General features: G+C 39.2%; 1 protein-coding gene across 2 annotated transcripts in view; it reads left to right on the forward strand.

Moving 5' to 3' along the window:
* Positions 1-13,793, forward strand: part of sgms1a (sphingomyelin synthase 1a) — a 33,886-nt gene that overhangs the window by 13,679 nt on the left and 6,414 nt on the right. Inside the window, exons 2-4 of one of the 2 annotated variants that reach the window (XM_041789360.1) lie at positions 2,016-2,023; positions 11,823-12,708; positions 12,807-12,924. In XM_041789360.1, the coding sequence (XP_041645294.1) occupies positions 12,095-12,708; positions 12,807-12,924 (732 nt within the window). In that variant the 5' untranslated portion in view covers positions 2,016-2,023; positions 11,823-12,094. The remainder of the gene's footprint in view (positions 1-2,015; positions 2,024-11,822; positions 12,709-12,806; positions 12,925-13,793) is intronic. The other variant, XM_041789361.1, reaches the window with a different exon arrangement.

Raw genomic sequence — 13,793 nt, forward strand, 5'->3', positions numbered from 1 at the left:
CCTCATATCAGACTGCCACGTTCATGCAAACACGTGTTGGCTCGTTAAGCAACCACAGGGGACTACAGTATCTAAAGGATGAATAACTAAGCTAACTGATACTCGAACATAGCATCATTTAGACTATGGGACAGTGTAGATCTGCTCTTTTGGTAAAGTGTCCAGGAACAATTTCTGTAATGACTTGGCACTACACAAATAAATGGTGATGGATTGATTGAATACGGTGTCAGTATTGGAAGCAGAAATCTATTTTGAGCCAGGGGAGCTTGATGCTGGCTGTAAGTGGCGTATTTCGACGGCAGGCTTTGAGTATCCATGGTAAGAAACAGTTCTGGGATAATAAGTTAATGACTGACACTTACTAGCTATTAGTAAGCTTTGTACTCATAGCTTTCAGAGCAGATAGGTGCATTTCAGCAAATGTTTAGTGTGTATGTTAATAGCTAACTTTGATCTTTATAGTGACTGCTTTGTAACTCCACATTCAGTCACAAATGAGTGTTTGTCAGTGGTTTGGCTTTCACTTCCTCCTCTGATTCAGCATCATGAGACTTGAGTTTACTCAGACCTGCTGCACACAGAGCCAGGCAGATGTCAATCAAATTGTTATGTGTCTTGCCAGCACAGTCTTTGGAAATGGTCTTTACAGCAAAATAAGCCATAATTTGCAGGCCAAATTTTCCGAAACTTTGAATATGGGCTTTCAGTTTTGTTTCTCATTGCTACAGTTGTACCTCTGTGTTGATGGTGGCAAAATTATTTCAAGTCGAACTAAAACTATCTGTAGGTAAGTTGATCCTTGAATCTCCAAAATACTGCACATTCCAAGCATATTATTCATCCCCTGTGTGTCCACTGAAGCCAGACTCTGCTGAAACATTTTCTCTGACCCTCCCAAATAGTTGAACTAAGACAAACTTTGCACTGCTTGCCGCTGAGCATCTTAGAAACTTGTAGCTTATTACAGTGTTTGAGCCAAGGTTTTAGTGTTTATGACCCCACAGGAGCAAGCCGGATAAGTCATACTTCATAAAACTAGGTGGAAGTACATTAACCCATTGTAACAACAGCTTTGAACTACTGTTTAATCAAGACCTGTGCTACTCATAGTTAATTTTTCACCACAGATCTGTCACATTAACCAGGTGGGCCTCAGCAGTGTCAATATTGGCCTTGTGCTGTCTTCCTGTGGGGCGTTTGTATACAAGGTGTAAAGAGATACAGGTGAGAGCGTGTTGTTCAGCCATTGTTACTTTGTCTATCAAGATAAAAAAGGCCTGTAAAGGGATACTGCTTTTACAAAAACTGTGTAGACAACACCCATAGGACCCCATAGAGGGAGGCGGCAAACAAAGCATTCCTTTTAGAGCAGCTATTTGAAGGGGAATATCATGTTTGTTTGACTGTTACGTGGCTGACCTGACATGAGGGAAGCATATGATCTGTGGTGATTGTCAGCAAATCTCATATCATGTCAAACATTTGCTAAAAACAAACAGTGGGTGACCCAGTTAGTTTATTTGACAGCTTGTGTTACACAGGACTGACTTTATTCGTAGACGGCAGACTATCAGCACCATTTTTCTTATTTTTAATCTGCAGCCTAACTCTAACCTAACCTGCTGTTTATATTTCCCCCTGTATTGCATGGCTTGCTAATTAATCTATTCAACTTTCTAATTCAATTGAAATATCTCCCATGGATCACTCTGCAGTACATAATTATGTTTAAATATTAGCTGAATAATATTTTCCATAAACACACCTCAAGGCTCTCCATTGCTTGTTCTTGCCTGCTAATGAGGTTAGCTTTCCAGGGTGATTATGTTATTTTCTGCTGTTGTATTCCTTGGTGAAAACCCTGGAATAGTTTGACATTTGTTTCAGCACCCAGCTCAAGCACAGGCATGTTGTTGTTTTGAAAAGCCTTTCCTATGACGGCTCCGGACCCTGGTGCTCAATAATTCCTGTTCTTTCCTAACGTGCATTCTGTATTTGTTTATATTCTCTAGATGACAAGGTGAGACCGCCAAGACTGACTGTAGCATGTCTCAGGTTGACACGTATGTCTACATGCCTGTCTGTGTGCCTCTGGGCTGCATGTTTCTATGCTAACATCTCATCATGTATCACTACTCCTGCCAAAGCCCATTTTTTTCACTGACATTTTCCCCACCCTTTTTTTAATATGTGCCAAAAACAAATTAAAAGACTCCATGGAAAGAACTGCTGGAAACTTATGTGCAGGGTTAAAGATAGATAAGGAGAAAGCAGAGTCAATAGGTGCTGACAGGGGGTTGAAAGAAGGAAGAGGGGAAAACCAAGAGACAGAAGGTGGTGATGGGTCAGAGAAACAATTTCCCTGCCCTACGAGGTCAGTGAGCCGATGAAAGGAAGGGAGGATTTTGGTTTTAGAACAGGTGCCTTTTTATTGTGTAGCTCCAATTTCCATCAGACATTTTTTCACCTTTTTAAAAAGGCCTTTCTTTAGAAAGTAACAGCAAAGCAGCTTATTAGTATTCATGGTCGTTTCCCTGGGCTGCTGTATAAAATGTACAGAGGAAACTGAGGAAGCAGCAGTTTGCTTGTAAAGCTGGATTGTGTTCTCATTACAAGTTGATGTAGGTCTTTGTGAAAGAGTCATTCAGTGCTACTTTCTGCTGCCTAAAGGTCTATGGCCAGTGTGTTTATGTTTGTGTCAGCTTGACATACTACACTCTTAGGGTGGGATTTTTTTCTGGCGATGCCACATGCACTGCCTCACTATTTTCCCTCCTCTTGGCCTAACAAACATGGAAGAGAAAGACTGAGCACATGAGGGAACAGTTAGTATTTTGATGTGGGTATGATACAGTTCCACCTAAAGTTTTAACCCACTTTTTCAAACTAATACAGCTAATGAGGTTATGCTAAAACTTGTAATGCTACAACTTTTACTGTATGGAAATAATACAACTTTATATTGATTGTCTTCACAATAAATTAAAGGATAAGTCAGCTCTCTAATATGAACAATCATGTAGTACTTTATCTTAGTGGAGGCGTTTGTACGGTAGGAAATGTTAAGCAGACTGAAAGACAGGAAACTTAAAAGGAAGTGATGTGATGACATGAAATCCTTCAAAGGTCGGACGTGTTCATCTAAGGTTTCAACTATATTCTGTCTTTAAAAGCTGCATCAGCTGCATGAGGCCTTAGGAGGGCTTTGGTTGTTTTTCTCTTATTTATGACTTTTCCTTCAGGCTATGCTGTTGCATTTAAAGATGTGTAAAGAAATATATATTCTCTTTAAATAAGATCAAAAAGCATCACAGAAGAAACTCATAAAAGCTTGAGTTACAACAAAATGTAATCCCACAGGGTGTCTCCAGGGTCTTAAAAAGTATTACATGTTGAAAAATTAATTCAGCCAAAATTATGGCTTTTAAAACAAGTCTAAAATGCAAGACTATAAGGTCTTACATTTTGGAGTTTTTTTTTTTATGTATAGCCTTTTCATCTAAAGAGGTTATTGGCTAGTTTTCTGCTTTTGTTTTTTAAGATTTAGATTTCATCACACATGAGATTTTATTTAATCTTTGCCGAATCTGAGGTGAATTCTTCCCAGACTTATGGAGATATATAATTGAAATAAATACAACTCAATAATTGTGAGCTGTGACTTGTTCTCTGTCACAGTAAAGGCACCATTGACATGATTTCTCCAGTAGTGATAGTGATGTGTTGTCCAAACATGGGATTCTACTGGTTCAAACTGGCTTCACAGAAGAGTGGAGTGAAAAGCTGACAGAAAAAATATCAAGAAGGATGCAAATAGATTCCAGGTAATGCTCCTGTTTTGATTCTGCATATTTAGAACTTAAAGCTTCCTTGTGACGTTGTAGACCTCCAGTAGTGTTGTGAAGCTTGTTTTCTGGGTTCTCATCAGTCATGCTTCCATGCATATGTGGACGTTCATGCTAAAAAGCAGTTGACATTGTTCTTAGTCCAAGGAGAGGTTGCTGACAGAGATGGGAAAAAGGAAGACTGATAGCTGGTAAATACTGATGTAAAATACTGGATTAAACGGTACAAAAAAACTCCCTGTGGCTTTTTGGGTAGAGCCTGCTCCTCTATTATCTCTACTGCTGAGGAGGCCATGAGAGAATCTCGTAAAGTGATACCCCACCAAAACCACGATGCTCTGCTTTCTCTAAACAAAACAGACATTTGGGGCTAAGTCAGATTTCACAAAAACCATCACAGATGTAGTGAATTGAAAATGAAGAGGAAAAGTACTTTAGAACATGCCTGAGTCCGTAGCGGTAGCAAGAAGATTTCACAGCTGAAGCCTTTGTTGTCTTTGACAGAACAAACCACAAAGTTTTTACAGCCACCTCTCAGGAGGGAGTGTTGTACACTGATGGTTCTGGGTGTGGTGTCACTTTGAACTTAACTACTATACTGACAATGATACCAACAGACTGTGTGAGTGTTGAACGTTAACATGATGAGTGGACCCATACTGGGAAAACACAGATTTTAAGAGAAGTAAGAGCAGTTTGCTGTTTTTAGACCGCCGATGCTGTGTCTCTTCAGTAAGCTCATTCATTGAGGTGTGCTGTCATGTCTAATCTGAAGCTTTCCATTTCCTCGTTTTAACTTTTTCTCCAGTCACATCCTGCCGAACCTCTCTCACACCCATATCTGTTGACAATTATGCTGATGCGCATCTTCAACGAGCATAACACACATGGATCACACGTGGAGATAACGTAATATCTAGTGAAAGTTGTCCAAAACATGAGTGTTTTATTTGATCTTTAATGCACTAATAATCATAAATATTGTCAAAAGAGCGGAAATATAAAACCAAAGCTCCAAAATGAGGCAGGGTGAAGCGATGTGTCTGAAGAGCTGCAGGTGTGAGGCAGGGCTGGTTTTAGTCATTTGGAGGCCCAGGGCAGAGACCAATATGAGACCCCTTCCCCTTTTTACTAAAAAATTAAAAAAGAGTGGAAAAAAATGAGAAAGTGTCTCTTTTATGTTAATAAAGCCACAGAACTCCAGTAAATGCCCCAGTGTGAGATTTAAATACCCAAATAGCCAACCATCATTCATCACTTTCTTTGAAAAGCATCTCAGAGCTCAAACTCAGCACATTTTAATATCTTGAAAAATCTTTAGGCCAGGTGGACCTTTCATAATGCTGGTGTTGGGCCAAAGACTGGTATCTCCAAAATGATCATTTTTCAGGGAATGAAAAGTTTTTACTTGATAAAAATTATATAAATATGATTTATAAAAAAAAAAATTAAAACCGTGAGAAATTGAGATGCAAGGTTTTAGCCTGATGTCAGTGATAAATAAAATAAATATATGCTCATTATCAGTGACATATTGGTTCTTCTGACTCTATACAGACATTTTTATCCCATTTAACCTCATAATTATCCACCACTCCATTGTTTTATTTCATTTCAACTACAGATTAACTGATCTATTATGTACCTTACATTCCTGGTTTGGATTGTAGCTCTCCCTAAAGTTTTTTTAGACAATGTGGCTCTTTGGGAGAATAAGGTTGAGTACCACTGGTCTAACTGTTACAGATACAGGGTGGAACAGTAGAATAGCACTTTAAAGGGCACTATGTAGTTTTGGGGAAGACATTTTTAATCAAACAAGAAAAATCTAAATTGGTTGATTTTCACGTGCAAAATTTCTTCGATGTCTTGATGAATAAACCAAATAAAAACAGAAGAAAAGCACCATTTTATACTTGGTGCATATGTAGCAGACCCCGCTACCTGTCTAGTGTCAGTGTTTAGCTGACCTCATTTTCCACTGAGAACAGTTGGTTTCATCAGTTACGAAAAAAATATTTCAGAGTTTGGATTATTACCTTTTAGTATTGTAAATAAGAAATTCCTGAGTTTGAATTTTTTTGGAAAACAACCGGGTGCAGCTTTCACATTGCACTGATCTGTACAAAATTAAATATGATTTTCAGTGGGCTGACACATAGCAAATAAAAACAGTTTTCTTAAGAAAGAAGTGTTGTGTATTGCTTTCCACAGTCGACAGGCAATGAATTTTAGTTCTAAGTATGTTGTGAGCAAAATGTATTCACCTGACAGCCAGAAGAAGTACCTCCTGGACAGGGCAAGTAGGAATTTAGATGGGGCAAGTAGATTTGGGAAGCACTTGCCCTGAAGGGCAAGTAGGCAAAAACCTTAACATTGGACCCTGCAGCATCAAACTGCATATACTGTTACATATTGAGAGAGTAAAGAAAAGTTTAGGTAGCATGTTTACTTTTAACAATTTACCTTTAATGTGAACATCTTATTAATGGACTGTTACAGACTAAGAGAGTAAAGAAAATTTAGGGAACAGCTTCAGTTTTAACCATTTGTGGATGTACTTTCTTATTAAGTTACTATCACTCTGTGTTTGAGAGAACAGAAGGATTTCTTCATTTACATTATAAACATCAGTTAGGATGTGATTATACACGTGACTGTGTCTTGAAATGTTGGAAATATCTGACAGTTACACTGGTTATAATTATTTTATATCAGGGTTATCCAAACAATGGCTCCTGGGCCAACTGTGGCCCTTTTCACTAAATTTAAGGTTATTTCTATTTGATTAGTGAACATTTCATTCATTTACATAAACAGGACACTCCTTTTTTATGGTAAGATTAGTGGAGAGATTAAAAAACAGAATTTCAAAAATTAAAATGAAATTTGGAAAAAAATTCTGTGGAATTTGGCAAAAAATAAAACAGATTTCAGAGGGCCCTACCATAGTACCATGATGCAGTGCTGTGACGCACCAAGGTTCAGGATAGATTTTGAGACAATCAGTGGCTTGAATATATGAACACTCAGCAGATATACACAGACAAGAGTCTTTGGAGCTATAGTATACAATATGTGCAAGTCCAATACGTAAATAGATACAAAATGACATGATTTGTAAAACATGAAAACCCCATATTTACGTAAACCCCACACAAGAGGAAGTGATGGTGTTCTGAATATCCCTACTGCTATGATTCAGTCAACCAAGTGCCAAAGATAGTCCCAGTAGCGACAATGGTTAGAACACCACTCCTCATTGCATTTATGAAACACTTCTACTTCAAGAAACAAATTGTTATAATAAGTAAAAATAAACTCTAGATTATGTTTTATCTCCACCAGCTGAACAAGTTCCACAAATAAACTTAAACTAATATCATCAGACCGCGGCCAACTAAAAAAAAAAGAACTTGAAAGTAAAACTTGTGCAAGGTAAATTGTTTGCAATTTTTTTTTTTCGTTTTCTTTCTCTTCCATGATCGAACTATATTATGTTTTCACTATGTCATTTATGTCACAGGTCAGTAGATAAGTACACATCAGAGCTAGCTCCTTAAGGAGGTGCGTTCTCATTGGCTGATGAGTTTCAGTGACAGCCAGTGGTGTTGTATAACTGAAAATAGCACAAACAGATCACATAACATACTGTTGGAACTAATACATTTTTTTATCTTGGAGAAATGCCCTGTACATTTCAAATTTGATGCCAGAAACACCTCTCAAAAAAGATGGGACAGTGTCATGATTACTGCTCTGTAGCATCACCTGTTCTTATTAGGGATTACACTGGTAATGATAATTTTATATCAGGGTTATCCAAACAACAGCTCCTGGGCCAACTGTGGCCCTTGTTCACAAAATTTAAGGTTATTTCTATTTAATTAGTGAACATTTTGTGCATTTACTTAAACAGGAAACATTTTTTTATGGTAAAATTAGTGGAAAGGCTAAAAAACGGTATTCCAAAAAATTACAACGGAAAAAATGGAATTTGGAAAAAAATAAAAAAGGATTTCTTAGGGCCCTAGATATTGGCAAAAATCCAATATTGTGCATCCCTAGTTCTTTTGATAACACTATAAGTGTTCGGAGACTAAGGAGAGCAGTTTCTGTAAATATGAAAGTGGAATGCTTTACATTGCTTGTTTGATGAAGGTTATCAACTGTTCAACAGTTCATGGTCCCCTTTATCTTTCTGAAGTGCAAGCTATTTTAATGGGTTTGAAGTTGTGACTGCAGGCTGTACTCTCTTAAAGCCATGCTGTTTGTATTTGTAGCAGAATGTGGTTTGGTGCTAAAATAAGCAGGGCCTTCCCTGAAAATGACACTGCCTGCTTGGAAGCTTATGTAGCTATATATGGCTCAACATTAATGGAACCTCCACAAATGTGCGGGTTACCCATGCCATGTGCACTAATGCACTCCCGTTCCATCATGTATGCTGGCTTTTGAGCTGAGTGGTGTTGACATGCTGGATGGCCTCTCTCCTCTTTGGCCCCCAGGATGTCTGGTCCATCATTTCCAAGGAGAATTTAAAAAATGAACTTGCCAGTTTCAACATTTGATATTGTGTCTAAATATGGGGTTTCAGTGATTTTCAAATAGTGACATTTTGTTAAATTTTGAACAGCATCCTGACTTTTAAGGAATTGATCTGCCTGATGTATGGGCATCAGAAAAAAGTTTATTTTCACTTGTTCAATCTACGTCGAGTGTGTGGTATGTGTGCATTCTGCTGATGTGTCACTCCTGTACATGTGACCTCTGCAGCCTGCAGATTCAAAGTTCAGTCAGTAAAGCTTCTTTGACTCTAAGACCCCTGCACTGTTATCACCTTTGTTCGTGCAATGCAGAGTGTACGCCTTGTGCTTCTTGCGGCATTGTTTAGAAAAAAGTTCACTTCCTTAAGCACTTCAAACATCCTCGATTCAGTGATGTCAGTTCTGTGTGTACATGCCGGCCTGCAGTATGTAAACACACAACAATAGAAGTCCCTGCTCGGTAAGCACACACCTCAGCACTGTAGTTAACAATCCTCCACTTCGGTGTTATGTTCCTTTGGTACTGTGAATTTTCTGTGCATGTAAAAGGGAAACAAAAGGCTTTCAAGGTCAGTATCCTTTGTTTGGACAGTTGCTTCAGTGTTTTCTTTTTATCTTGAGCATAAGGCTGAAGCATTCCTGGCCTTTCCTCTGTCTCTGTAGTCATCTGCACTGGAACAACATTGTGCTGAAGTCACTTTTGGCAGAATTTCAGGCTGTTTAAGTCCTGGCAGAAATGTTTACATGAAAGCTTTGGCCACTTGCACACCTTTCACACAAAAAGATTTGCATTGGGCTGGATTTTCCATAACCTCATGTTAATTCAGATTCTGAGTAAATGGAAGGTAAAGTTACAGCCAATGAATTGCATCCAGCTTATGCAAATTATGTGTACTACTGACGTTGTACTTTTTAATCAAGTCTTTGCTTGCTTGGGATAGAGGTATCATTGTGGAAACAAAGTATTGGTAGGAGTGTGTGATTTTTGCTCATATTGAGGTTTAAACTTCTGGTGTTGTGAAAGCCCTATGTTGTAAAATATTGGAACTGAAACTTTCAAATGGACAGTTTGGGGTCATTAAACAGCAACTTACAGCCTAGTCAAATCTCTGATTTTAAAGTTGTTTTGCAACATATATCTTATCGAATCTAGGGACTATTCCTCATATCCAGTGTGCTAATATTTCAAAACTCATCTTAGCCGACACAGATATATTTTGACCTTTTCATTATAAAGAACATCAAGTGTCTCTAGTGCAAAGAGAAGCTGAGTCAATCAAATCTGAAAGAAGAGCTAGGAAGTTGACAGTCTGGTAGATGTTTTATGTTTCCTCCAAAATGTTCAGGGCTCACGATAGGCCTCCTAGGGAACTGCCTATACCTGATGGTACACAATTTTCCTGATATTTTAGGCATATATATATGTGTGTGTGTGTATATATGATGTATGTTGCTAACATGTATGGCTGTTATTTCGGCTGTAAATTTCTGCAGAAATTTGCCAATATCCATTTTTAATTCTTAAGCTAATATCTGCCGATACTGATATGCAGGTGATACTGCACACAGCTAATTGTACTGTTTTGTTTCGTATCGTACTATGACCAATGTAACGCAATGCATATCCTATCATGAAGTCCTTGCCAATGCTCAACCCTACCAAAAGACATGCTTTTTCAACCAACTTTGGCAAAAAACTTACAAATCAGAAATGTGAAAACAGTACACAGCTGATTTTTTTAAATACAGTGCAGCGGTATATCCAGGATTTAATAATTAAACAAAGATCAGTTTATAGTTTGAGGATTTGTTTGTTTTTCCCTTTGCCAGTTAACTTGAGTGAGATTATTTCATCAGCGAGCTCACTGTAAGCTGATTCATAGACCAAAGGTCCCCAGCACAAAGCTGACTCAGTGACAACTAATCTCTGATGTGTCTGAATTGTACACCATTAACCCTCTGATGCAATAGGTGTGTTTTTTTTTCTACTCCACTCAATACTGCTCTCTTTTACACTGTTCAAACAGTGCAAAGGTTCAGTAGGGTTGGTTTAAGTTGTCTTTGCAGTATTTTAACACTTGCTCTTTAGTTTGTATTTTATTAAAAACCTGGGGTTATACAGTCAAATTGTTCTCCAGACCTTAGCAGGACTAAATCTGATGCCAGGTGTTTGTTGGAGTTGTAGACGACCTAGCTTGTAACCCATTTTTTTGGCCCTGTTTTTCTGGCCTAAATGAGCAGGCCTCTGAGCTCAGCTGAGGGGAGAAGAGATGAGGTACTGATGTGCAGTTTGTTGTCCTGCCAACCAGCCTTTGGCCTGCTCTCTGAGGCTTGGATGGCTGTGCTGGGGCCTGACTTTCTGGCTGATTGCCCTCTTCATAGGGGTGGGGCTGTCTCTGTGCTCAGTGCTGACCTTCACTCTGATTTATGGTTTCCTCCTTGCTTGCAGTCTTTTCCCCTCCTGTCCTCACTCTTTCCTTGTATACATGCAGCAGATCAGGACACGGCCTCAGATTCCCAAAAATAAAAAAAAACACACACACACATGCAAGCAGGGCCACCCTGGGTCCACCCTGACATCGCACTATGTAAACAAATGCATGATGTGTAGCAGATGTGTGAGTTCGCCTCCTAGCTTGAAGCCTGACTCAGAGGAACATACACTATGAACTTAAAAAGGCTGGTTTGACATGAGTTTGTCTGCTACAATCGCAATTGACAAGCACTTTTAATATGTTTTCCTGATTTTGCGTGACAAATTGTTTAAGTGACCTAAATTACATGGTCATCAGAATTTAACTCTTCTATCAAACCGTGGAAATGACGATTTTTATGTTTGACCCTGACTGTTCATAAACTGACGGATTTATCACTGCTGTGCTATACAATTTTTCTTCCTCTTCCCATCAGCCAAAAATACTATTCAGCTGGCTGCACATTCTGAAAATGTAATCACATATTGCACACACTTGAACATGAATCTGTCACTTAACTTTATTGTACTTTTTAGTTCTGACATTATGTGGTGCTGCTGTGTTAGTTCTGTAAACAAACATTTTGACAAAGATTTTGTTGATACTCATTCTTATATGTCTTGGCATTCAATGAAAGACATTTAGACACGCTGCCAGACTGTACTAATCATGTATGCAGTTCCAGTGATGCCCCCCTTTGGTTTATGAAGAGGCATTATAAAGTTCAGCATTTGCATTTCCACTATGGTGACTGTTATCTTATTATCAATCTTGACTACATATTTAGTAATTCAGTAACAACCTGTGACTCATTCTGCTCTTATATTTCTTGATGAGTACTGGGCTAGTTTCCAGTCTGATTCAACATCCAGTCCCTGAGTACTCAGTAGATCTGTAGAAGTAGATAAACGCATGCCTGCATTCTGACTCATGACACTTTTTCCTCTCAACAGGGGTGTATTGTGCGGGCCAGCGCTGATGTGGTGAGGAAAGCTAAGGGAGGCTTCTATGGTTTACCTGGTTATCTGTCAGCCCTGATCAACCCTGCTGCCTACTGTCGCCTGCATTGCTTCAAGAGGAGGCGTGGCTCCCTCTGGGTGCAAGAACCACCATGTGCCAAAACGGGAGAGGACTCACTGCTGCCCCATAGACTGCAGGAATTCTTGCAAACCTTCCCCGTGAGTCTGAGGACCCTCCCCATCCTCTGCATCGCCCACTGGCCAACATGAAGAAGGTGGCACTATGGTCAGCGGAGGATGTCTCTGACTGGCTGAGCAAAGAGGGGATGCCAGAGTACATAGATGCTCTACGTGAGACAGGAGGTCCCACTCTGCTCAGGCTCACAGAGGCAGATTTCCGGACACCTCCCCTCTCGTTGGTGTCGTCCGACGGCGGGCAGCAACTGTTGGAGCGATTAGAGACGCTGCGGATAGAGAATCACATCGAGGCTCATAAAAATGGGCATGCAAACGGGCACGCTGGTGGGATACCAAATGGGACTACCAAGCCCCTTAGGAATGGCACAATGGAAATGAAGGACTTCAGGATGGAGATGGTCCACATACCCATCCCTACAAAGGAGACTGCGCGCTCCTCTTTCCCTGCAGAGTGGGGGAAGACGGGCATAGCATTTGTCTACGCTGTGGTGTGCTTTGTGACGACCACTGTTGTCATTTCAGTGGTCCATGAGAGAGTACCGCCAAAGGAGCACACCCCCCCTCTGCCTGATAAGTTCTTTGACATGTTCAACCGGGTGGAGTGGGCCTTTTCCATCTGTGAGATTAACGGCATGCTGCTGGTGGCTCTGTGGCTCATACAGTGGCTGCTTCTCAAGCACAGGTACAGCCTAGTTTGTTCAGCCAAAATGTTTTTTTTTTTTTTTCAAGTTAGAATCCAAATTGGTCACAATAAAAATATTCTTTTACTCTTTTTCCCAGGTCAATTATAGGCAGGCGGTTCTTTTTCATTGTGGGCACACTGTATCTGTACCGGTGCATAACAATGTACATCACCACTCTGCCTGTTCCTGGGATGCACTTCAAATGCTCTCCAAAGGTAAAATAAGCACACTTTTATTTCACTCGCTGTTGGCTGAGCATCTATGATTTTTCATACTTCACTGCTTTCTGCCCAACCCGCTGAGCAGCTAAATTCAGTAGAAAAGAGTTATCTTTTTTTTAAAGCTGCAAGTCCCTTTTTTCAGTTCATTTTTCAGTAGCTCTCAGTTTTTTTTGTACTTCCTGTTAAATTATGTTGCAATCAATTTCTAGTAGAAAGGCAGTTTCACATCATTTTTAATCACGAGACACTGTGCAGAACAGCAATAATGTTGGGAAAATAGTGTTTTCAATTTAGACAGAGTTTTTTTCTTCATGCATTTTGCCCTGAAGATAAAAAAAATGTCAGCAATATTTGAAAACACCTCTGGTACCAAGATGTATGTCAAAAAATGTAGTTTTTAAAGATAAAAACATTAAAATTCACTTTTTTAAGTTGAGGCCATTGTTACAGGAGACCAATGAGGAATGTAGAGGATGGACACTAGTCCAGTTCTCTAACATCTGGGCTACCAGGTTGCAAATTTGCCACCCACCCTTACTCTGAGAGGTTTTCCCTGTCAAAAAGCATTATTCTGCTTCTAAATTGTTAAATTGTTTAGAATCAGCTCAGTACACAGGCTAAAATGTGTTATGATGAATATCAGTATATGGTGTATTTACAGAATAGATGCATTACATGTACCTGAAATCATTAAATTTGGGATTTTATGACCAAAACATTTATTTGCCCTGTACCATTTGACATTTTCTAAACAGTTCATTAAATGAAAAATTAAGCCCTGGTCTAGTGTACTGAGAATACCACCATGCACAGTAGTATTAATTTTTCTCACTTCAGGTCTTAAAGAGTCTTAAATTAGATTT

The sequence above is a fragment of the Cheilinus undulatus genome, linkage group 6 (genome assembly GCF_018320785.1).
Source record: "Cheilinus undulatus linkage group 6, ASM1832078v1, whole genome shotgun sequence".
Classification (NCBI taxonomy): domain Eukaryota; kingdom Metazoa; phylum Chordata; class Actinopteri; order Labriformes; family Labridae; genus Cheilinus; species Cheilinus undulatus.